At 50.0% G+C, this 25,864-nt stretch overlaps 1 protein-coding gene across 1 annotated transcript in view; it reads left to right on the forward strand.

The window, feature by feature from the left end:
* The window catches only part of abcc10 (ATP-binding cassette, sub-family C (CFTR/MRP), member 10), a 257,280-nt gene that overhangs the window by 85,565 nt on the left and 145,851 nt on the right, over window positions 1-25,864 (forward strand). Inside the window, exons 5-6 of the mRNA XM_085998249.1 lie at window positions 2,679-4,053; window positions 13,326-13,553. Coding sequence (XP_085854375.1) covers window positions 2,679-4,053; window positions 13,326-13,553 — 1,603 coding nt within the window. The remainder of the gene's footprint in view (window positions 1-2,678; window positions 4,054-13,325; window positions 13,554-25,864) is intronic.

Genomic DNA, 25,864 nt, shown 5'->3' on the forward strand with positions numbered 1-25,864 from the left:
TAATTGGGCACCCATTGGGCATAGTAAGCGAAGAGCCCCAGGGTTCTCTTCAGTGCCTTTTGACAGTGGGGAAGGGGAAGCTCCATGAGGGGGCGCATTCTGTCGGGGCCGATGACTCCGTTCTCTACTACGCAGCCGAGGATGGCAAGGCGCGAGGTGTTAAATATACATTTCTCCTTATTGTAAGTGAGATTCAGCCGTTGGGCCGTACGGAGGAATTTCTCCAGATTAACATCGTGGTCCTGCTGGTCGTGGCCGCATATTATGACGTTATCTAGATAAGGAAACGTGGCCTGCAGCGCGTTCTGGCCAACCATCCGGTCCGTCTCCCTTTGGAAGACCGAAACCCCGTTGGTGACGCCGAAGGGAACCCTAAGGAAGTGGTAGAGGCGGCCATTCGCCTCGAAGGCGGTATACTGGCGGTCCTCAGGGCGGATAGGGAGTTGGTGATAGGCCGACTTAAGGTCGATGGTGGAGAATACCCGGTACTGTGCAATCTGGTTGACCATGTCAGATATGCGGGGGAGGGGGTATGTGTCCAGCTGGGTGTACCGGTTTATGGTTTGGCTGTAGTCGATGACCAGGCGGTTTTTATCGCCGGTCTTAACGACTACGACCTGGGCACGCCAGGGGCTGGTGCTCCCCTCGATGATGCCCTCCTTCAGGAGACGCTGCACCTCAGAGCTAATAAAAGCTCTGTCCCCGGCGCTGTACCGCCTGCTCTTGGTAGCGACGGGTTTACAGTCGCGGGTGAGGTTAGCGAACAAGGAGGGGGGCGGGACTTTGAGAGTGGAGAGGCCGCAGGTGGTATGCGGCGGGCGGTTTAAAAACTGCTGGTTGTAGACTGTGAGTGGGGGGAGGGGTCCACCGTATGCCAAAGTGACACTTTGGAGGTGGCATTGGAAATCCAGCCCTAGTAGGACGGCAGCGCAGAGCTGGGGCAGGACGAGAAGTTTAAAGTTTTTATATTCCGTGCCCCTGACCGACAGGGTCACCACACAGTATCCGCTGACGTCTGTTGAATGGGACTTCGACGCCATCGAGATCCGATGGCGCGTTGGCCGGACAGTGAGGGAGTAGCAGCGCACCGTGTCTGGGTGAATAAAACTCTCCGTGCTCCCGCTGTCGAACAGGCAGGTCGTGGCATGGCCGTTTACCTCGATGTCCATCATGGACCTGGACAGATGATGCGGGAGAGCTTGGTCAAGCGTGACGGAGGCCAGTGTATGGCTGAGTGAGCTGCTGTCGTCGGCAGGTGAGGCGGTGGTCGGGTCTGGAGACAACATGGCGGCCGAGTGTGGCGAACAAAATGGCGGAGAAGATGGCCGCCCCCACGACTCACATGAGACACTGCTGGCGTCTGTGGCCTTGATCAAAGATGGCCGCCCCCATAACTCACATGAGGCACTGCTGGCGTCTGTGGCCTTGATCAAAGATGGCCGCCCCACAATTCACATGAGGCACTGCTGGCGTCTGTGGCTTTCCCTCTGCAGGCGTTTGCGAAGTGGCCTTTTTTTCTGCAGCCGGAGCAGGTCGCGTTCCTTGCAGGGCAGCGCGCCCTTTGATGTCTCGCCTGGCCACAGAAATAGCAGCTGGCGGCCCGATCGCGGGGCTCCGCTGCCGCAGCAGGTCCCGGGGGTGGCGGTCCCGATCGATTCCGGGACACCGACGCCGTAGTAGGTCCCAGGGGCGGCGGTGCGAGGGGTATTGCGGCCGGAGTCGGGCTCGAGTCCCACGGTCGCGCAGCACTGTACCCGGAGTACGCCTCGAGGTCCCGATGGGCCATTTCCAGGGAGCGAGCGAGGGCTGTAGCTGCTTTCAAGTCGAGGTCCTTTGATTCAAGCAGTCTTTGCCGTGAGTAGTCGGACCGAAGGCCTTTCACGAAGGCATCACAGATATTTCCTTCAGCATGTTGTGCAGCCGATACAGCTTTAAAGTCACAGTCCCTGCCGAGTGTTTGTAGCGCCCGTAAAAATTCATCTACAGATTCTCCTGGCTGTTGCGAGCGGGATCTTCGGAGATGTCTGGCATACATTGAATTTACTGGGCTCCGGTACTGCTCTTTTAGCAGGTCGAGGGCCTCCTCATATGTAGTAAGGTCCCGGATGAGTGCAAATACTTTAGGGCTCACCTGGGCGGTCAGAACTCTTAGTTTGTCGGCTTCCGATGGCACGCCGGAGGCTACCAGGTAGGATTCAAAGCAGCTCAGCCAGTGATCGAAGTCGAGGGCTGAATTCGCTGCCTGTGGGTTTAGATCCAGGTACGGCGGTCGGAGGGCTCGCAGCCAAGTCGGCTGCTGGGGCTGGTCAGTCATTTCAAAATTTAGCCAATAAAATTGATATACCTATCAATTCATTCCATGAAAAGCGACGAGTTAAGATAGTAACTATAGGTTTTTATTGGCTAAATAACAGAGCCCACCCTCGTGGGTGATCGGTTCCAACAAGGAAGAATACTAGCCAAGCGGTCACCTTTATACCTGGGCAAGCAGGCGGAGCCATGGGCGGAGCCAGCTGAGGTATGCCTAGGTATAACAGTGTGCGTGGCAAGAGGTAACCTTGTGTAGTGATAACAACAGTGTAAACAGTGATAACAACAGTGTAACAATAGTGAACGGTTGTGAACGATAACAGTGGTTTACCACAAAAATCTCCTAAATTTGACTCTTTTCTCGACAGATCCCGCTGGCAGAATTTCACGTGGAGCTGGGAATGCAGAATTATCATCTCTTTCATTATGGTGGCTCTTTTCCTCATTGATGGGGTGGCAATCATCTTTTTTCCGAACTTGCGTACTCTGTGGCTGGAGGTGCTGGTGGACTCTGTTGCTGTGATAGCCTGGCTTGTTCATGGATTGGCAGCGGTTGCACTCAGCAAGTCGCAGTACGGACTCTCGCTGGGTCCAGTAATACTGCCATTCTTTGCTGTCCTGTCTGCTCCTGCGTTAATTATCATTCTGGTAGCTGATTGCCAGAATGGACAGGTCACGTGTTCAGAATACTTTTCGAGCTGGCTGAGATTCATTTTGATCTGCGCAGAATTAACTTTGCTTCTCGCTTACATCGTTGTGTTAGTCGCCGCTCAACCTGGAAGAAATGAATTGAGCCCTGAGCAGGAGCCGTTGTTGCAGGGTGGGACTGCGACACCCGAGGGACAGATCGTGGCTGAAGATGGGGCAAGCTGGATCTCTCGCCTCTTCTACTTCTGGATGAACCCCCTCATGAAGCGTGGCTACAATCGACAGATTTCCCAGCCCAACAATGTCTACCAGCTTCCACCGAGACTTAGCACCCACAATATTGAAGAACATTTTCAGAAATGCTGGCATAAGTGTGCGTTAGAGAAGGCATCAAGCAAGAAAAACAAGCAATACAAACCAAAACCTGATAGCAGTCAGAGGATCCACAGAAATTCGCAGAGCAACCGACGGCGATCTGAGGGGACCCAGGAAGAGGCCACACCTGTGGACGTGGAAGTGAAGCTGCTATCTGTCTTGCATCATGCCTTTGGCTGTCGTTATTATTTTCTGGGGCTGTTGAAGTTTGTAGGCAACATGCTGGCCTTTGCAGGGCCTCTGCTTTTAAACTTGCTGGTCTCTTTCATGGAGTCCGGCAGTGAGCAAATGACCAAGGGCATCTGGTACACGCTGGGGCTGTTTCTCAGCACCTTTGTAGGCGCCATTCTCCTCAACCAGTTCAACTACCAAGTCATGATGGTCAGCATATCAGTCCGGTCAGCTATAATCTCTGCCATCTACCGTAAAGCCCTGCGTGTCAACGCCACCACTCTGTCCAAATTCTCCGTGGGTGAGATTGTGAACTTCATGAGCACCGACACAGACCGGACAGTAAATTTCTTTCCCAGCTTCCACGAGGTGTGGAGCCTGCCCTTTCAGTTTAGTATCACTCTCTACCTTCTGTACCAGCAGGTTGGTGTGGCGTTCCTAGGGGGCCTTGTACTAGGGTTACTGCTGATGCCATTAAACAAGGTCATCGCCAACATAATCATGGAGAATAACAAGAAACTGCTAGGGCACAAGGACTCCAGAGTCAGGGTAAGCATTACATAGAATTACATACAACTTACAGCACAGAAACAGACTATTCTTCCCAACTGGTCAATGCCAATGTTTATGCTTTATACAAGCCTCCTCTCACTTCTCTTCTAACTCTATCAGCATATCCTACTATTCCTTTCTCCCTCCTGTGTTAAAATAGCTTTTCCATTTATGCTATTCGCCTCAACTACTCCGTGGTAGCGGGTTTCACATTCTAACCACTCTTTGGGTAAAGAAGTTTCTCTTGAATTCCCTATTGGATTTATTAGTGACTATCTTATATTTGGGAACTGAATATTCAGGGACTGAATATTCAGGGGTATTTGACATTTCTGAAGGATAGACAGAAAGGAAAAGGAGGTGGGGTAGCTCTGTTAATAAAGGATGAGGTCAGTGCAGTAGTGAGAAATGAAAGTGGCTCAGAAGAGCAAGATGTAGAATCAGTTTGGGTGGAGATAAGAAATAATAAGGGAAAGAAGTCACTGATGGGCATAATCTATAGGCCCCCTAACAGTAGCTACACTGTTGGACAGAGTACAAATCAAGAAATAATGGAGGCTTGTAAGAAAGGTACAGCAATAATCATGGGCGATTTAATCTTCGTATTGATTGGACAAATCAAATTGGCCAAGGTAGCCTCACGGAAGAGTTCATAGAGTGTATCCGGGATGGTTTCCTAGAACAATACATTGTGGAACCAACCAGGGAGCAGGCTATCTTAGATCTGGTACTGTGTAATGAGACAGGATTAATAAATGATCTCCTAATAAAGGATCCTCTAGGAAAGAGTGATCAGGGCATGGTTGAATTTCAATTTTAATTGGAGGGTGAGAAAGTTGGGTCTTAAACCAGTGTCCTGGTCTTAAATAAAGGCAATTACAAAGGTATGAAGGCAGAGTTGGCTAAAGTGGACTGGGAAAATAGATTAAAGGGTAAGACGGTTGATTAGCAATGGCAGACATTTAAGAAGATATTTCATAACGCTCAACAAAAATATATTCCAGTGAGAAGGAAAGACTTTAAGAGAAGAGAGAAACATCCGTGGCTAACTGAGGAAGTAAAGGATGATATCAAATTGAAAACAAAGGCATACAATGTTGCCAAGATTAGTGGAAGGTCAGAGGATTGGGAAATTTTTAAAAAACAGCAAAGGACGACTAAGAATAATAAAGAGAGAGAAGATGGATTATGAGAGTAAACTAGCAAGAAATATAAAAACAGATAGTAAGAGCTTCTACAGGTATATAAAAAGGAAGAGAGTAGCTAAAGTAAACATTGTTCCCTTAGAGGATGAGACTGGGGAATTAATAATGGGAAATAGAGAAATAGCAGAGACTTTGAACAAATATTTTGCATCAGTCTTCACGGTAGAAGATACTAAAACCATCCCAATAACACATAATCAAGGGGCTATAGGGAGGGGGGAACTTAAAACAATCACTATCACTAAAGAAAAAGTACTCGGTAAAATAATAGGACTAAAGGCGGACAAGTCTCCTGGACCTGATGGCCTGCATCCTAGGGTCTTAAAAGAAGTGGCTGCAGAGATGGTGGATGCATTGGTTGTAATATAACAAAATTCCCTGGATTCTGGAGAGGTCCCAGTGGATTGGAAAACCACAAATGTAACGCCCCTATTTAAGACAGGAGGGAGACAGAAAGCAGGAGATTATAGACCAGTTAGCCTAACATCTGTCGTTGGGAAAATGCTGGAGTCCATTATTAAGGAAGCAGTAGCAGGACATTTAGAAAAATCATAATATAGTCAAGCAGAGTCAGCATGGTTTTATGAAAAGGAAATCATGTTTGACAAATTTGCTGGAGTTTTTTGAGGATGTAATGAGCAAGGTGGATAAAGGGGAACCAGTAGATGTCGTGTATTTGGATTTCCAGAAGGCATTCGATAAGGTGCCACATAAAAGGTTACTGCACAAGATAAGAGCTCACAGGGTTGGGGGTAATATATTAGCATGGATAGAGGATTGGCTAACTAACAGAAAACAGAGAGTCGGGATAAATGGGTCATTTTCCGGTTGGCAAACTGTAACTAGTGGGGTGCCGCAGGGATCAGTCCTGGGGCCTCAACTATTTACAATCTATATTAATGATTTGGATGAAGGGACCGAGTGTAATGTAGCCAAATCTGCTGATGATACAAAGATAGGTGGGAAAGCAAAGTGTGTGGAGGACACAAAGGGCTAAAAGTTGAGGGGCGCTAACTTCGCCGGGGTAAAAGTAGCTGATGTGCCTTCAATAACCACAAAACTAGAAGTTATAGACTTTAACAAGTTGGCTTTTAATCACTAAGATCAGAGCTAACATCTCAACACACTGACTGGCTCGCAGGAATGAGTCATACAGATCCTGGGATCTTTATGTAAGAGAAGTCAGGGGCGGGGCGGAGCCAAGACCTGGAACCTTCCAGGTTAGTCAGGAAAGAGGAAGTGCAACTATACACCGTGTGGGGGAGGGTAATATACATGAGTGCAAAACGAATACAGGCAAGAACGAATACAGGCAAGATAAACAGATTTCATTACATTCACCCCTTCTTTAGATTTAGTCCATCGGGGTGATGTTTCTTAAAAGTTGGTATAAGTGAGTCTGTCAGGAGGTTTTGCGGTTCTCAGTGATCGGCGCAAAGCCGGTTGGGGTGCCTCTAGGGGAGTGGATTCTGGTTCCTCCGCTGTCCGGGCCTCCGCAGTGTCTTCCAGGTTATCTGCAGTGTCCTCCAGGTTAAAGTTGGGTATTGATACCTCTGGGCGTCCTGTCTCTTTTTGGTGTAGGTCTTCCTCGGGTAGTCTCTCATCGTTCTCTCCGCTCCCCGAGGGAGCGAGGTCTTTTATGGAAACAGTGTCCTCTCGCCCGTCAGAGTATTGTGTCTGTGTGGAGTTTGCACATTCTCCCTGTGTCTGCGTGGGTTTCCTCCGGGTGCTCCGGTTTCCTTCCACAGTCCAAAGATGTGCAGATTAGGTTGATTTGGCTATGATAAATTGACCCTTAGTGTTAGGGGATTAAATACGTGGGGTTACGGGGATAGGGTGGGATATGTGTCGGTGCAGTCTCGATGGGCCGAAATGGCCTCTATCTGCACTGTAGATTCTGTGATTCTGTGAGTATTCGATATAGGCGTACTGAGGGTTTGCATGGAGGAGCTGTACCTTTTCCCCAAGGGGGTCCGTTTTATGGCCTCTCACGTGCTTCCGCAATAGTACTATCCCCGGAGACGACAGCCACGCGGGTAGAGAGATGCCCGAGGTGGATTTCCGGGGGAAAACGAACATCTTTTCGTGAGGGGTAGCGATAGTGGCTGTACATAACAGAGACCTTATGGAGTGGAGCACGTCTGGGAGGACTTCCTGCCAGCGGGAGGTCGGAAGGCCTTTTGACTTTAAGGCTAACGTGACAGCCTTCCAAACAGTAGCATTCTCCCTTTCCACTTGCCCATTACCCCGGGGGTTGTAGCTAGTGGTTCTGCTAGTGGCTATCCCCTTTGAGAGCAAGAACTGGTGCAGTTCGTCACTCATAAATGACGTCCCCCCTATCGCTGTGCATGTAGTTCGGCATGCCAAACATGCAGAATAGATTACAGAGACACTTGATGACCGTGGCACTGGTCATGTCTGGGCAGGGAATGGCGAAGGGGAAGCGGGAATATTCATCGATGATATTGAGGAAGTATACGTTACGGTCGGCAGAGGGAAGGGGTCCCTTGAAGTCCAGACTTAGGCGCTCGAATGGCCGTGTGGCTTTGATAAGGTGTGCACGGTCAGGCCTGTAGAAACGAGGCTTGCATTCCACACAGATGCGGCAGGCTCTAGTCATTGCCCTGACCTCCTCGATGGAGTGGGGCAGATTGCGGGACTTTATAAAATTGTATAGTCGGGTGACCCCTGGGTGACAGAGGTCGTTGTGGAGACCCTGTAATTTGTCCGTATGAATGCTGGCACACATTCCCCGCGATAGGGCGTCTGGGGGTTCATTAAGGGCTCCCGGCCTGTACATAATATCATAGTCGAACGTCCCCGCGCTGGAAATTGAGTGGTTCTGCCCCAAGAGGGAAGCGGGGCGCATCTTGGGGCGCTGTGAATCAATATTGCATCGTTATGTGCCGCAGCGCCACATGCTGCGGCATGTCGCGCCGCGGTATTGCATGCCTTCCTCCCCTTCTTAAAGGGGAGGGGCCTTGTGCAACGCGACCTGGGGCCCAGCAGGGCCCCCGGGGATTGGGAGTGCAGGCAAAAGAGCCCAGCACTCAAGAGAAGTGCCGGGCTCTTGGAGCGCAGCCAGCACTTCGCGGGGGGGGCGTTTCAGGAGGTCTGGGATGGGAGCGCAGGCAGGTGCTGGCAGGCGGCCAGCAACAAAAATGGCCGCACCTCACCTTTAAATTGCGCCTCCCCGGCCGCAGGTACGCCCCACTGACCCCGTTGGACATGGCGTCCGGCGGTAAGTCAGGGGGTGCTCCCGAAGTTCGTGAGCGGGGTGTTGCGCACACCAATGACGTCATCGCCAGCAGCGCAGCGCCGCAGGGCGCTACCGGTTAGTGCCACCACTAACCTCCCGCTGAATTTTGTGGGAGGCGTGGGCAGTGCCGCGCCCGGGCGCTAGTTGCGTTGCGTCCCATTAGCGCCCTCTTAAGGCGCTAACAGGAGGCGCAACCAACTGAATTTTTCCCCCAAAGAATCTGCAAAGGGATATCGACAGACTAAGTGATTGGGCAAACATTTGGCAGATGGAGTATAATGTGGGAAAGTGTGAGGTTATCCACTTTGGTAAGAAAAATAAAAAAGAAAATTATTATTTAAATGGAGAGAGATTACAAAATGCTGTAGTACAGAGGGACCTGGGGGTCCTTGTGCATGAAACACAAAAAGTTAGCATGCAGGTACAGCAAGTAACTAGGAAGGCAAATGGAATGTTGGCCTTTATTGCAAGGGGGCTGGAGTATAAAAGCAGGGAAGTCCTGCTACAACTGTACAGGGCGCTGGTGAGACCACACCTGGAGTACTGCGTACTGTTTTGGTCTCCTTATTTAAGGAGGGATATACTTGCATTGGAGGCAGTTCAGAGAAGGTTCACGAGGTTGACTCCTGAGTTGAAGGGGTTGACTTATGAAGAAAGATTGAGCAGGTTGGGCCTATACTCATTGGAGTTTAGAAGAATGAGAGGGGATCTTATTGAAACATATAAGATACTGAGGGGGCTCGACAAGGTAGATGCAGAGATGTTTTCCCCTCATGGCGGAATCTAGAACTAGGGGGCATAGTTTCAGAATAAGGGGTCGCCCATTTAAAACTGAGATGAGGAGGAATTTCTTCTCTCAAAGGGTCGTAAATCTGTGGAATTCTCTGCCCCAGAGAGCTGTGGAGGCTGGGTCATTGAATATATTTAAGGTAGAGATAGACAGATCTTTGAACAATAAGGGAGTAATGGGTTATGGGAAGCGGGCAGGGAAATGGAGCTGAGCCCAAGATCAGATCAGCTATCATCTCCTTAAATGGCGGAGCAGGCTCCAGGGGCCAAATGGCCTACTCCTGCACCTATTTCTTATGTTCCTATTTATGTTCTCTAGTTTTAGACTCCCCCACAAGTGGCAACATCTTCTCATCAACATCCACCCTATCAGACCCTGTCATAATTTTAAAGACCTCTTAGGTCACCCCTCAGTCTTCTTGTCTAGAGAAAAGAGCCCTAACCTGTTCAGTCTTTTCTGATAGGTATAACCTCTCAGTTCTGGCATCATCCATGTAAATCTTTTTTGCACCTTCTCCAGTGCCTCTATATCCTTTTTGTAATATAGAAACCAGAACTGTGCACAGTACGACCAAATGTATTCGAACCAAGGTTCAATACAAGTTTCACATAACCTCTCTGCTTTTCAATTCTATTCCTCTAGACATGAACCCCAGTACTTTTGCTACTTGCAATGATTTGTGAATCTGTACCCCTAGATCTCTTTGCTCCTCTACCCCATTTTAGACACTTATTTTCCAAGGAGTATGTGGCCTCCTCATGGCTCCTACCAAAATGCACCACCTCACATTTATCTGTGTTGAAATTCATTTGCCAATTACACGTTCATTCTGAAACTGTATTAAGGTCTTGTATTTTGTCAGTCTTCCTCAGTATTAACAATGCCCCCCAATTTGGTGGTGTTGGCAAATTTTGAAATTGTACTTCTGATTGCCAAGTCCAAATCGTTCACATAAATGGTGAACAACCGTGGTCCCTGCACCGATCCCTGTGGAACACCAGTTTCCACCTTCTGCCAGTCTGAGTAAATACCTTTAGCCCCTACTCTCTGTTTTGTAGCCAGCTTGCTATCCAGCTACTTGTCCCCTGACTCCACATGCTCTGACCTTACTCATGAGTCTACTGTCTGGTACCTTTATTGAAGGCCTTTTGAAAATCCAAGTATATTACATCTATTGCATCACCCTCATCTATTCTTTCTGTTAATTCTTCAAAGCACTTCAGCAACTGCATCAGTAGCAACCGTTTCATCATTCATTTCTTTGCCAACCTCTCCTGAAGGTGCTGACTCCTGCTGGTGTCACAGATTGCCACTTGAAGGGTGTCCAATACCTATCACCGTGTCCGTCTGGAACAGTAATTTTCAAACTCTAAATACAGATACACACTCCTGGAGACCCCCTGTAAATACAGATACACACTCCTGGAGACCCCCTGTAAATACAGATACACACTCCTGGAGACCCCCTGTAAATACAGATACACACTCCTGGAGACCCCCTGTAAATACAGATACACACTCCTGGAGACCCCCTGTAAATACAGATACACACTCCTGGAGACCCCCTGTAAATACAGATATACACTCCTGGAGACCCCCTGTAAATACAGATACACACTCCTGGAGACCCCCTGTAAATACAGATATACACTCCTGGAGACCCCCTGTAAATACAGATACACACTCCTGGAGACCCCCTGTAAATACAGATACACACTCCTGGAGACCCCCTGTAAATACAGATATACACTCCTGGAGACCCCCTGTAAATACAGATACACACTCCTGGAGACCCCCTGTAAATACAGATACACACTCCTGGAGACCCCCTGTAAATACAGATACACACTCCTGGAGACCCCCTGTAAATACAGATACACACTCCTGGAGACCCCCTGTAAATACAGATACACACTCCTGGAGACCCCCTGTAAATACAGATACACACTCCTGGAGACCCCCTGTAAATACAGATACACACTCCTGGAGACCCCCTGTAAATACAGATACACACTCCTGGAGACCCCCTGTAAATACAGATACACACTCCTGGAGACCCCCTGTAAATACAGATACACACTCCTGGAGACCCCCTGTAAATACAGATACACACTCCTGGAGACCCCCTGTAAATACAGATACACACTCCTGGAGACCCCCTGTAAATACAGATACACACTCCTGGAGACCCCCTGTAAATACAGATATACACTCCTGGAGACCCCCTTCTATCTGTACACTGCGGGAGGGGAGACCCTGTGTTACTTTGCTGTCTGTCTACTGGGGGAGGGGAGCCTCTGTATCTTACACTGTAGATGGGGTTTGACCCCATTCCCTGGTTTACCTGCTAAATGTTCAACAACAACTTGTATTTATATAGCACCTTTAATGTAGTAAAAAGTCCCAAGGCACTTCTTGAGCGTTATCAAACAAAGTTTAACACCGAGGCACATGAGATATTAGGACAAAAGCTTGGTCAAAGAGATAGGTTTAAAGGAGGGTAGAGGTGGGGGAGAGGTTTAGAAGGGAATTCCAGAGCTTAGGGCCCAGGCAGCTGAAGGCACGGCCGCCAATGGTAGAGCGATTAAAATCAGGGGATGCTGAAGAAGCCAGAATTGGAGGAGCGCAGAGATATCGGAGGGTTGTGGGGCTGGAGCAGGTTACGGAGATAGGGAGGGGCGCAGCCATGGAGGGATTTCAAAGCAAGTATGGGAATTTTAAAATTGAGGTGTTGCTGGACCGGAGCCAATGTAGGTCAGCGAGCTCGGGCATGATGGGTGAACGGGACTTGGTGCGAGTTAGGATATGGGCAGCAGAGTTTTGGATGAGCTCAAGCTAATGGAGGGTGGAAGATGGGAGGCCGGCCAGGAGTGCGTTGGAATAGTCAATTCTAGAGGTAACAAAGGCATGGATGAGGGTTTCAGCAGCAGATCAGCTGAGGCAGGGGCGAAGTTGGGCGATGTTCCAGAGGTGAAAATAGTTCTTGGTGATAGAGTGGAGTTGTGGTCGGTAGCTCATCTCAAATAGGACGCCAAGGTTGCGAACAGTCTGATTCAGCCTCAGCCAGGGAAAGGGAAGGAATCGGTGGTTAGGGAACTGAGTTTGTGGCAGGGACCGAAGACAATGGCTTCAGTCTTCGCAGTGTTTGAAGCCATTGTTTTCGGTCCCCTCCACAAACTCCGTTCCCTAGCCACTGACTCCATCCCTCCCCCTAACATCTGCCTGAGGCTGAACCACACTGTTCGCAACCTTGGTGTCATATTTGACCCTGAAATGAGCTTCTGACCACATATTCGCAGCATAACTAGGAACGCCTGGTTTCACCTCCGTAACATCGCCCATCTCCGCTCTTGCCTCAGCTCATCTGCTGCTGAAGCCCTCATCCATGCCTTTGTTACCTTGAGATTTGACTATTCCAACGCACTCCTGGCTGGCCTCCCATATTCTACCCTACGTAAACTTGAGGTCATCCAAAACTCGGTTGCCCGTGTCTTAACTCGCATCAAGTCCCGTTCACCCATCACCCCTGTGCTCGCTGACCTACATTGACTCCCGGTTAAGCAACGTCTCGATTTGAAAACTCTCATCCTTGTTTTCAAATCCCTCCATGGCCTCGTCCCTCCCTATCTCTGTAATCTACAGCCCCCAGAGATATCTGCGCTCCTCCAATTCTGGCCTCTTGAGCATCCCTGATTATAATCGCTCAAACATTGGTGGTCGTGTCTTCTGTTGCCTAGGCCCTAAGCTCTGGAATTCCCTGCCTAAACCTCTCCGCCTCGCTACCTCTCTTTCCTCCTTTAAGACGCTCCTTAAAACCTACCTCTTTGACCAAGCTTTTGGTCACCTGCCCTAATTTGTCCTTGTATGGCTCGGTATCAAATGTTTGTCTTTTAATACTCCTGTGCAGCGCCTTGGGATGTTTTACTAAGTTAAAGGTGCTATATAAGTACAAGTTGTTGTTGTTGTGTATCATTCCCTGGTTTACCTGCTAACCTCTATTTTATTGATTTCCTAGCTGATGACCGAGATTCTGTTTGGAATGCGAGTAATAAAGTTCTACACCTGGGAGAACCATTTCATTGAGAAGGTTGATAACTACAGGCAGAAGGAGCTGAGCCGTCTCCGTATCATCAAGTACCTTGATGCAGTTTGTGTTTACATGTGGGCTGCACTTCCTGTCGTGATCTCCATCTTCACCTTTGTCACCTTCTCCATGCTGGGAAACGAACTCACTGCTGCCAAGGTCAGTCATTTACCATTTGGAAATGAGTCTGTGATTCCTGATTTTATTTGACCCTTTTTTTCAATTCCCTGTTCCCAATTTTTTTTTATTCATATGAACATAAGACGTAGGAGCAGGAGTTGGTCACTTGGCCCCTCGAGCCTGCTCCGCCATTCAATAACATCATGGCTGATCTGATCTTGGCCTCAACTCCACTTCCCTGCCCACTCCCCATAACCCTTGACTCCCTTATCGTTCAAAAATCTGTCTATCTCCACCTTAAATATATTCAATGACTCGGCCTCCACAGCTCTCTGGGGTAGAGCATTCCAAAGATTCACAACCCTCTGAGAGAAGAAATTCCTCCTCATTTCCGATTTAAAAGGGTTTCCCCTTATTCTGAAATTATGCCCCCAGTTCTAGATTCCCCCACGGGGGGAAACATCCTCTCTGCATCTACCCTGTCAAGCCCCTTCAGAATCTTATATGGTTCAATAAGATCCCCTCTCATTCTTCTAAACTCCAATGAGTATAGGCCCAACCTGCTCAACCTTTCTTCATAAGACAACCCCTTCATCTCCGGAATCAACCTCGTGAACCTTCCCTGAACTGCCTCCAATGCAAGTGTATCCTTCCTTAAATAAGGAGACCAAAACCGTGCACAGTACTCCAGGTGTGGTCTCACCAATGCCCTGTACAGTTGTAACAGGACTTCCCTACTTTTATATTCCATTCGCTTTGCAATAAAGGCTAACATTCCATTTGCCTTCCTAATTACTTGCTGTACCTGCATGCTAAGTTTTTGTGATTCATGTACAAGGACCCCCAGATCTCTCTGTACCTCAGCATTTTGTAATCTCTCCCCATTTAAATAATTTTATTTTTTATTTTTCCTACCAAAGTGGATAACCTCGCATTTTCCCACATTAAACTCCATCTGCCAGATTTTTGCCCTCTCGCTTAGCCTATCTATATCCCTTTGGAGACTCTTTGCGTCCTCCACACAATTTGCTTTCCCACCTATCTTTGTATCATCAGCAAATTTGGCTACATTACACTCGGTCCCTTCATCCAAGTCATTAATATAGTTGTAAGTAGTTGAGACCCCAGCACTAATCCCTGCGGCACCCCACTAGATACCGTTTGCCAACCTGAAAATGACCCATTTATCCCGACTCTGTTTTCTGTTCGTTAGCCAATCCTCTATCCGTGCTAATATATTACCCCACAACCCCGTGAGCTCTTCTGGAAATCCAAATACACAACATCTACTGGTTCCCCTTTATCCACCCTGCGTGTTATATCCTCAAAGAACTCCAGCAAATTTGCCAAACATGATTTCCCTTTCATAAAACCATGCTGACTCTGCTTGACTATGTTATGATTTTCTAAATGTCCTGCTACCACTTCCTTAATGATGGACTCCATCATTTTCCCCAATGACAGATGTTCGGCTAACTGGTCGATAGTTGCCTGCTTTCTGTCTCCCTCCTTTCTTAAATAGGGGCATTACATTTGCGGTTTTCCAGTCTGCTGGGACCTCTCCAGTATCCAGGGAATTTTGGTAGATTACAACCAATTCATTCATGGGATGTGGGCGTCGCCGGCAAGGCCAGCATTTATTGCCCGTCCCTAATTGCCTTCGAGAAGGTGGTGGTGAGCCGCCGCCTTGAATAAGTGGCTGCTCGGGCATTTTAGAGTCAACCACATTTCAAGGACTTCCTTTTAGTTTTGGTAAAGTGGACGGCCGAGTCCAAGAAACCAATGCTGCTGTGTGTGACTGGCCTCCGGGATGTACATCACACCTATCTTCCCCCGCCCCCCCCCTCCCCCAACCCCCTGCCCTGCAGCCTTTTGTAAAAACATGAGCTCTCTGCTTATCTTCTATGATATTGTGCCGTCTAGTCATCAGGGAAAGACTAGTGATATACCTATCAATTCAGTTCATGAAAAGCGACGAGTTAAGTTAGTAACTATAGGTTTTTATTGGCTAAATAACAGAGCCCACCCTCGTGGGTGATCGGATCCAACAAGGAGGAATACCAGCCAGTCGACCACCTTTATACCTGGGCAAGCAGGCGGAGCCATGAGGTGGAGTCAGCTGTGGTCAGCCCAGGTATAACAGCGTGACAAGAGGTGACCTTGTGTGGTGGTACAACAGTGTAAACAGTGATAACCAGGCGGGAGCAGCGAGGAGGAGCTCGGGAGAAAACCCGGCGACCAGCGAGGCCCGAGACCAGTCGGGAGCAGCGTGGTGAGACCGGTATAAAAACCGGAGAGAGGCGAGGCCCGAGACCAGTCGGGACCAGCGGGAGCAGCGAGGAGGAGCTCGGGAGAAAACCCGGCGACCAGCGAGGCCCGAGACCAGTCGGGAGCAGCGTGGTGAGACCGGTATAAAAACCGGAGAGAGGCGAGGCCCGGGACCAGCGGGAGCAGCGAGGAGGAGCTCGGGAGAAAACCCGGCGACCAGCGAGGCCCGAGACCAGTCGGGAGCAGCGTGGTGAGACCGGTATAAAAACCGGAGAGAGGCGAGGCCCGAGACCAGTCGGGACCAGCGGGAGCAGCGAGGAGGAGCTCGGGAGAAAATCCGGCGACCAGCGAGGCCCGAGACCAGTCGGGAGCAGCGTGGTGAGACCGGTATAAAAACCGGAGAGAGGCGAGGCATACCAACTCGGCAGCGGGGAGAGAGGTAAAAAGTAATCAGTGTGTGACATCACCAGGGAGCAGGTAGGTGATTGGTTGGTGAGTATTTCTCTTTTTTCAATACAAGCTTGAATTCTGTGGTGTAGTGGGGATAGTTGGTAAATAAAGCGCCCTAGAGCATACCTGTAACTGGGGTATTGAATAAATTTTTTAAAGTAATTAAAGGAGTAAGTCATGGCAGGAGAGTTCAGACCCGTGTTCTGCTCCTCCTGCTCTATGTGGGAAGTCAGGGATGCTGCCAGTGTCCCTGGCGACCATGTGTGCGGGAAATGCATCCAGCTGCAGCTACTTGTAGACCGCATTGTGGCGCTCGAGCTGCGGGTGGATGAATTTTGGAGCGTGCGCGATGCTGAAAGGCTCGTGGATAACACGTTTAGCGAGTTGTGCACGCCTCAGGGTAGGGCAGCACAGGGGGTGACCATCAGGCGGAGCAACAAAGGTAGTGCAGGGAACCCCTGCGGACATCCCCCTTTCAAACAAGTATACCGCTTTGGATACTGTTGAGGGGGATGACTCACCAGGGGAAGGCAGCAGCAGCCAACTTCCTGGCACTGGGGGTGCTCCTGCTGCCCAGGAAGGGGGGAAAAAGAGTGGGAGAGCAATAGTGGTAGGGGATTCTATAGTAAGGGGAACAGATAGGCGTTTCTGTGGCCGTAGACGTGAATCCAGGATGGTTTGTTGCCTCCCTGGTGCCAGGGTCAAGGATGTCACTGAGCGGCTGCAGGGCATTCTGGAGGGGGAGGGTGAACAGCCAGTGGTTGTGGTCCACATTGGTACCAACGACATAGGTAAAAAGAGGGATGAGGTCCTGCAGCAAGAATTTAGGGAGCTAGGTGAAGGATTAAGGAGCAGGACCTCAAAGGTTGTAATCTCTGGATTACTCCCGGTGCCACGTGCCAGTAAGTATAGGAATAGGAAGATAGAACAGATGAATGCGTGGCTAAAGGGATGGTGCAGGGGGGAGGGCTTTAGTTTCCTGGATCACTGGGTCTGCTTCTGGGAAAGGTGGGACTTGTACAAGTCGGACGGTTTACACCTGAACCAGAGGGGAACCAATATCCTTGCGGGGAGGTTTGCTAGCACTGCTGGGGAGGGTTTAAACTAACTTGGCAGGGGGTTGGGGTACAGAGTGGAGCTATAGTAGGGGGTGATTTATGGCCAAATACAGAGGGAAAAACAAGTCAGCTGGGAAGGCAGAGCAAATATGTGAAGGCAAAAGAGAATATGGCAGGGCTGGAAGGCATTTATTTTAATGCAAGGAGTCTTGCAAATAAGGTGGATGAACTGAAGTTGTTGTTGAACACATGGGAGTATGATATTGTTGCTATCACGGAGACATGGTTGAGGGAGGGTCAGGACTGGCAGCTCAATATTCCGGGGTATAGAATCTTCAGGCGAGACAGAGGGGGGTGTAAAAGGGGAGGGGGTGTTGCAATATTAATTAAGGAGTCAATTACTGCTGTAAGGAGGGATGATATATTAGCGGGTTCCTCTAATGAGGCCATATGGGTAGAACTTAAAAACAAAAAGGGGGCAAGCACTTTGCTGGGAGTGTACTATAGGCCCCCAAACAGTCAGGGGGAGATAGAGGAACAGATATGTAGGCAAATCTCAGAAAAGTGCGAAAATAATAGGGTAATAATAGTGGGGGATTTCAACTTCCCCAATATTAATTGGGACAGTCAGAGTGTGAAAGGCTTAGAGGGTGCAGAATTCTTAGTGCATCCAGGAGAGCTTTTTGAGCCAACATGTAGAAAGTCCTACAAGAGAGGGGGCGGTACTGGACCTAATTCTGGGGAATGTAGCCGGGCAAGTGGTGGAAGTGTCAGTAGGGGAGCATTTTGGCGACAGTGACCATAATTCGGTGAGATTTAAGGTGGTCATGGAAAAAGACAAAGACGGCCCGGAAATAAGGGTTCTAAATTGGGGGAAGGCCGATTTTAATATGATAAGGCAGGATCTGGCCAAAGTGGACTGGGAGCAGCTGCTTATAGGAAAATCCACATCAAAACAATGGGAGACTTTCAGAAGGGAAATTGAGAGAGTACAACGCCAACATGTTCCTGTAAAGGTCAAGGGTGGGACCAACAAGCAAAGGGAACCTTGGATGACAAGGGATATACAAAAATGCATTAGAAATAAAAGGGGGGCTTTTGGCAGTTACAAAAGACTAAAGACGGAGGAAGCCCTAGAGGAGTATAAAAAGTGCAGGGGCATACTTAAAAAAGAAATTAGGAGGGCGAGGAGGGGCCATGAAATAACACTGGCGAGCAAAATAAAGGAAAATCCTAAGATGCTTTATAAGTATATTAAGGGCAAGAGGATAACCAGGGAAAGGGTAGGGCCCATTAGGAACCAAAGTGGCAATCTGTGTGTAGAGCCAGAGGATGTAGGCGGGGTTTTAAATGAATTTTTTGCACCTGTGTTCACTATGGAGAAAGACGATGCAGACATAGAAATCGGGCAAGGGGACTGTGACATACTTGAACATATTAGCATCGAGAGGGAGGAGGTGCTAGCGGTTTTAGCAGGCCAAAAAGTGGATAAATCCCCAGGCCCGGACGAGATGTATCCCAGGCTGCTGTGGGAGGCAAAGGAGGAGATTGCAGGGGCTCTGACACTAATTTTCAGAACCTCTCTGGCCACAGGGGATGTACCAGAGGACTGGAGAACAGCTAACGTAGTACCATTATTCAAGAAGGGTAGCAGGGATAAACCAGGGAATTACAGGCCAGTGAATCTAACATCTGTGGTGGGGAAATTATTGGAAAAAATTCTGAGGGACAAAATTAATCTCCACTTGGAGAGGCAAGGATTAATCAGGGATAGTCAGCATGGCTTTGTCAAGGGTAAATCATGTCTGACAAATCTGATCGAATTTTTCGAGGGGGTGACTAGTGGGGTGGATGAGGGAAATGCTGTGGATGTGGTTTACATGGACTTCAGTAAAGCTTTTGACAAAGTCCCGCATAGGAGACTGGTTAAGAAGGTAAGAGCTCATGGGATCCAGGGTGCCTTGGCGCGTTGGATCCTAAACTGGCTGAGTGGCAGGAGGCAGAGGGTGATGGTTGAAGGTTGCTTTTGTGACTGGAAGCCTGTGTCCAGTGGGGTACCTCAGGGATCGGTGCTGGGTCCCTTGTTGTTCGTGATCTACATAAATGATTTGGATGAGAATGTAAAAGGTATGATCAGTAAGTTCGCAGATGACACGAAAATTGGTGGGGTGGTAAATTGCGAGGAGGAAAGCCTCCGGCTACAGGACGATATAAACGGGTTGGTCAGATGGGCGGAAAAGTGGCAAATGGAATTTAACCCTGAAAAGTGCGAGGTGATGCATTTTGGACGGACAAATAAGGCAAGGGAATACACAATGAGTGGTAGGACCCTAGGAAGTACAGAGGGTCAGAGGGACCTTGGTGTACATGTACATAGATCCCTGAAGGCAGCGGAGCAGGTAGATAAGGTGGTTAAAAAGGCATATGGGATACTTGCCTTCATTAGCCGAGGCATAGAATATAAGAGCAGGGAGGTTATGATGGAGCTGTACAAAACGCTGGTGAGGCCACAGCTGGAGTACTGTGTGCAGTTCTGGCCGCCTCACTATAGGAAGGATGTGATTGCTTTGGAGAGGGTGCAGAGAAGATTCACCAGGATGTTACCTGGGATGGAGCGCCTCAGCTATGAAGAGAGGCTGGACAGGCTGGGGTTGTTTTCCTTGGAGCAGAGAAGGCTGAGGGGGGACCTGATTGAGGTGTACAAAATGATGAGGGGCATAGATAGGGTAGATAAAGAGGAACTTTTCCCCTTAGTGGGGGGGTCAATAACAAGGGGGCATAGATTCAGGGTAAGGGGCAGGAGATTTAGAGGGGATTTGAGGAGGAACTTTTTCACCCAGAGGGTGGTTGGAATGTGGAACTCAATGCCTGAAAGGGTGGTAGAGGCAGGAACCCTCACAACATTCAAGAAGCATTTGGATGAGCACTTGAAATGCCATTGCATACAAGGCTATGGACCAAATGCTGGAAAATGGGATTAGACTGGACAGGGATGGATGGGCGGCGCAGACACGATGGGCCGAAGGGCCTCTTTCTGTGCTGTAAAACTCTATGACTCTATAACAGCGTGACAAGAGGTGACCTTGTGTGGTGATACAACAGTGTAAACAGTGATAACCATAGTGTAACGATATAAACTCTCCACTTGGAAAGGGATAGACTCATCCACCGCGTGCATTGTGGCCTTAGCAATGTCTCCCTTTATGAGGGAGAAGGCTGCGCATGCTTCTGCCATCAGGGGGAAGGAGGTGGACTTCATGAGGGGTCTGGCTTTGTCTGCATAATTGGGCACAGTAGGCGAAGAGCCCCAGGGTTCTCTTCAGCGCCTTTGGACAGTGGGGGAGGGGAAGCTCCATGAGGGGGTGCATTCTTTCGGGGTCGGGGCCGATGACTCCGTTCTCTACTACGCAGCCGAGGATGGCAAGACGCGAGGTGTTAAACACACATTTCTCCTTATTGTAGGTGAGGTTCAGCCGTTGGGCCGTACGGAGGAATCTCTCCAGATTAACATCATGGTCCTGCCGGTCGCGGCCGCAGATGGTGACGTTATCTAGATAAGGGAACGTGGCCTGCAGCCCGTTCTGGTCAACCATCCGGTCCATCTCCCTTTGGAAGACCGAAACCCCGTTGGTGACGCCGAAGGGAACCCTAAGGAAGTGGTAGAGGCGGCCATTCGCCTCGAAGGCGGTATACTGGCGGTCCTCAGGGCGGATAGGGAGTTGGTGGTAGGCCGACTTAAAATCACAGAGAAATCACAGAAACCCTACAGTGCAGATAGAGGCCATTTCGGCCCATCGAGCCTGCACCGACACATATCCCACCCGATCCCCGTAACCCCTACACCAACACATATCCCACTCTATCCCCGTAACCCCACGTATTTAATCCCCCTAACACTAAGGGTCAATTTATCGTAGCCAATCAACCTAACCCGCACATCTTTGGACTGTGGGAGGAAACCGGAGCACCCGGAGGAAACCCACGCAAACACGGGGAGAATGTGCAAACTCCACACAGACAGTCACCCGAGGCCGGATTTGAACCCGGGTCCCTGGCGCTGTGAGGCAACAGTGCTAACCACTATGCCACCGTGCTGTCGATGGTAGAGAATACCCGGTACTGTGCAATCTGATTGACCATATCAGATATGCGGGGAAGGGGGTATGTGTCCAGCTGGGTGTACCGGTTTATGGTTTGGCTGTAGTTGATGACCAGGCGGTTTTTATCGCCGGTCTTAACGACTACGACCTGGGCACGCCAGGGGCTGTTGCTCCTCTCGATGATGCCCTCCTTCAGGAGACGCTGCACCTCAGAGCTAATAAAAGCTCTGTCCCCGGCGCTGTACCGCCTGCTCTTGGTAGCGACGGGTTTACAGTCGCGGGTGAGGTTAGCGAACAGGGAGGGGGGCGGGACCTTGAGGGTGGATAGGCCGCAGGTGGTACGCGGTGGGCGGTTTAAAAGCTGCTGGTTGTCGACTGTGAGTGGGGGGAGGGGTCCACCGTATGCCAAAGTGACACTTTGAAGGTGGGATTGGAAGTCCAGCCCTAGTAGGACGGCAGCGCAGAGCTGGGGCAGGACGAGAAGTTTAAAATTTTTATACTCTGTGCCCCTAACCGACAGGGTCACAACACAGTAGCCGCTGATGTCTGTAGAATGGGACCTCGACGCCATCGAGATCCGGTTGCGCGTTGGCCGGACAGTGAGGGAGTAGTGGCTCACCGTGTCTGGGTGGATGAAACTCTCCGTGCTTCCGCTGTCGAACAGGCAGGTCGTGGCGTGGCCGTTTACTTTGATGTCCATCATGGACTTGGACAGGTGATGCGGACGAGCTTGGTCAAGTGTGACGGAGGCTAGTGTATGGCTGAGCGAGCTGCTGTAGTCTGCGGGTGAGGCGGTGGTCGGGTCTGGAGACAAGGTGGCGGTCGAGTGTGGTGAACAAAATGGCGGTGCCCACGACGTTGAATAAAATGGCGGAGAAGATGGCCGCCCCCACAACTCACATGAGGCACTGCCGGCGTCGGTGGCCTTGATCAAAAATGGCCGCCCCACGACTCTCACAAGGGGATACTGGCATCTGTGGCCTTGATGAAAGATGGCCGCCCCCACAACTCGCATGAGGCACTGCTGGCGTCTGTGGCTTTCCCCCTGCAGGCCTTCGCGAAGTGGCCTTTCTTGTGGCAGTCGGAGCAGGCCGCGTTTCTTGCAGGGCAGCACGCCCTCGGGTGTTTCGCCTGGCCACAGAAGAAACAGCCGGCGGCCCGATCGCGGGGCTCCGATGTCGCAGCCGGTACCGGGGGTGGCGGTCCCGATCGGTTCCGGGATGCCGACGCTGTGGTAGGTCCCAGAGGCGGCGGTGCGAGGGGTATTGCGGCCGGGCCCGAGTCCCAGGGTCGCGCAGCACAGTACCTGGAGTACGCCTCGAGGTCCCGATGGGCCACTTCCAGAGAGCGAGCGAGGGCTGCAGTTGTATTCAAGTCGAGGTCCTTTGATTCGAGCAGTCTTTGCCGTGAGTAGTCGGACCGAAGGCCTTTCACGAAGGCATCGCGGATATTCCCTTCAGTATTTTCTGCAGCCGTTACAGCTTTAAAGTCACAGTCCCTGCCGAGTGTTTGTAGCGCCCGTAAAAATTCATCTACAGACTCTCCTGGCTGTTGCGAGCGGGATCTTAGGAGATGTCTGGCATACATAGAATTTACAGGGCTCCGGTACTGCTCTTTCAGCAGGTTGAGGGTGTCCTCGTATGTAGTAAGGTCCCGGATGAATGCAAATACTTTAGGGCTCACCTGGGCGGTCAGAACTCTTAGTTTGGATCCCGGAGGCACGCCGGATTCTCCCAGGTAGGATTCGAAACAGCTCAGCCAGTGTTCGAAGTCGAGGGCGGAGTTCGCCGCCTGTGGGTTTAGATCCAGGTACGGTGGTCGGAGGGCTCGCAGCGTGGTCGGAGGGCTCGCAGCCAGGCCGGCTGCTGGGGCTGTTGTAGATGGCCGTTTGGCTGAGGCTGTACGTCTGACTGGTCGTTTGGCTGCTCCGTTGAAGACATTTCAAAATTTAGCCAATAAAATTGATATACCTATCAATTCAGTTCATGAAAAGCGACGAGTTAAGTTAGTAACTATAGGTTTTTATTGGCTAAATAACAGAGCCCACCCTCGTGGGTGATCGGATCCAACAAGGAGGAATACCAGCCAGTCGACCACCTTTATACCTGGGCAAGCAGGCGGAGCCATGAGGTGGAGTCAGCTGTGGTCAACCCAGGTATAACAGCGTGACAAGAGGTGACCTTGTGTGGTGGTACAACAGTGTAAACAGTGATAACCAGGCGGGAGCAGCGAGGAGGAGCTCGGGAGAAAACCCGGCGACCAGCGAGGCCCGAGACCAGTCGGGAGCAGCGTGGTGAGACCGGTATAAAAACCGGAGAGAGGCGAGGCATACCAACTCGGCAGCGGGGAGAGAGGTAAAAAGTAATCAGTGTGTGACATCACCAGGGAGCAGGTAGGTGATTGGTTGGTGAGTATTTCTCTTTTTTCAATACAAGCTTGAATTCTGTGGTGTAGTGGGGATAGTTGGTAAATAAAGCGCCCTAGAGCATACCTGTAACTGGGGTATTGAATAAATTTTTTAAAGTAATTAAAGGAGTAAGTCATGGCAGGAGAGTTCAGACCCGTGTTCTGCTCCTCCTGCTCTATGTGGGAAGTCAGGGATGCTGCCAGTGTCCCTGGCGACCATGTGTGCGGGAAATGCATCCAGCTGCAGCTACTTGTAGACCGCATTGTGGCGCTCGAGCTGCGGGTGGATGAATTTTGGAGCGTGCGCGATGCTGAAAGGCTCGTGGATAACACGTTTAGCGAGTTGTGCACGCCTCGGTAGGGCAGCACAGGGGGTGACCATCAGGCGGAGCAACAAAGGTAGTGCAGGGAACCCCTGCGGACATCCCCCTTTCAAACAAGTATACCGCTTTGGATACTGTTGAGGGGGATGACTCACCAGGGGAAGGCAGCAGCAGCCAACTTCCTGGCACTGGGGGTGCTCCTGCTGCCCAGGAAGGGGGGAAAAAGAGTGGGAGAGCAATAGTGGTAGGGGATTCTATAGTAAGGGGAACAGATAGGCGTTTCTGTGGCCGTAGACGTGAATCCAGGATGGTTTGTTGCCTCCCTGGTGCCAGGGTCAAGGATGTCACTGAGCGGCTGCAGGGCATTCTGGAGGGGGAGGGTGAACAGCCAGTGGTTGTGGTCCACATTGGTACCAACGACATAGGTAAAAAGAGGGATGAGGTCCTGCAGCAAGAATTTAGGGAGCTAGGTGAAGGATTAAGGAGCAGGACCTCAAAGGTTGTAATCTCTGGATTACTCCCGGTGCCACGTGCCAGTAAGTATAGGAATAGGAAGATAGAACAGATGAATGCGTGGCTAAAGGGATGGTGCAGGGGGGAGGGCTTTAGTTTCCTGGATCACTGGGTCTGCTTCTGGGAAAGGTGGGACTTGTACAAGTCGGACGGTTTACACCTGAACCAGAGGGGAACCAATATCCTTGCGGGGAGGTTTGCTAGCACTGCTGGGGAGGGTTTAAACTAACTTGGCAGGGGGTTGGGGTACAGAGTGGAGCTATAGTAGGGGGTGATTTATGGCCAAATACAGAGGGAAAAACAAGTCAGCTGGGAAGGCAGAGCAAATATGTGAAGGCAAAAGAGAATATGGCAGGGCTGGAAGGCATTTATTTTAATGCAAGGAGTCTTGCAAATAAGGTGGATGAACTGAAGTTGTTGTTGAACACATGGGAGTATGATATTGTTGCTATCACGGAGACATGGTTGAGGGAGGGTCAGGACTGGCAGCTCAATATTCCGGGGTATAGAATCTTCAGGCGAGACAGAGGGGGGTGTAAAAGGGGAGGGGGTGTTGCAATATTAATTAAGGAGTCAATTACTGCTGTAAGGAGGGATGATATATTAGCGGGTTCCTCTAATGAGGCCATATGGGTAGAACTTAAAAACAAAAAGGGGGCAAGCACTTTGCTGGGAGTGTACTATAGGCCCCCAAACAGTCAGGGGGAGATAGAGGAACAGATATGTAGGCAAATCTCAGAAAAGTGCGAAAATAATAGGGTAATAATAGTGGGGGATTTCAACTTCCCCAATATTAATTGGGACAGTCAGAGTGTGAAAGGCTTAGAGGGTGCAGAATTCTTAGTGCATCCAGGAGAGCTTTTTGAGCCAACATGTAGAAAGTCCTACAAGAGAGGGGGCGGTACTGGACCTAATTCTGGGGAATGTAGCCGGGCAAGTGGTGGAAGTGTCAGTAGGGGAGCATTTTGGCGACAGTGACCATAATTCGGTGAGATTTAAGGTGGTCATGGAAAAAGACAAAGACGGCCCGGAAATAAGGGTTCTAAATTGGGGGAAGGCCGATTTTAATATGATAAGGCAGGATCTGGCCAAAGTGGACTGGGAGCAGCTGCTTATAGGAAAATCCACATCAAAACAATGGGAGACTTTCAGAAGGGAAATTGAGAGAGTACAACGCCAACATGTTCCTGTAAAGGTCAAGGGTGGGACCAACAAGCAAAGGGAACCTTGGA

This window comes from Somniosus microcephalus, chromosome 9 (genome assembly GCF_052327205.1).
Source record: "Somniosus microcephalus isolate GS21.2 chromosome 9, FLI_Smic_1.0, whole genome shotgun sequence".
NCBI classification, from domain to species: domain Eukaryota; kingdom Metazoa; phylum Chordata; class Chondrichthyes; order Squaliformes; family Somniosidae; genus Somniosus; species Somniosus microcephalus.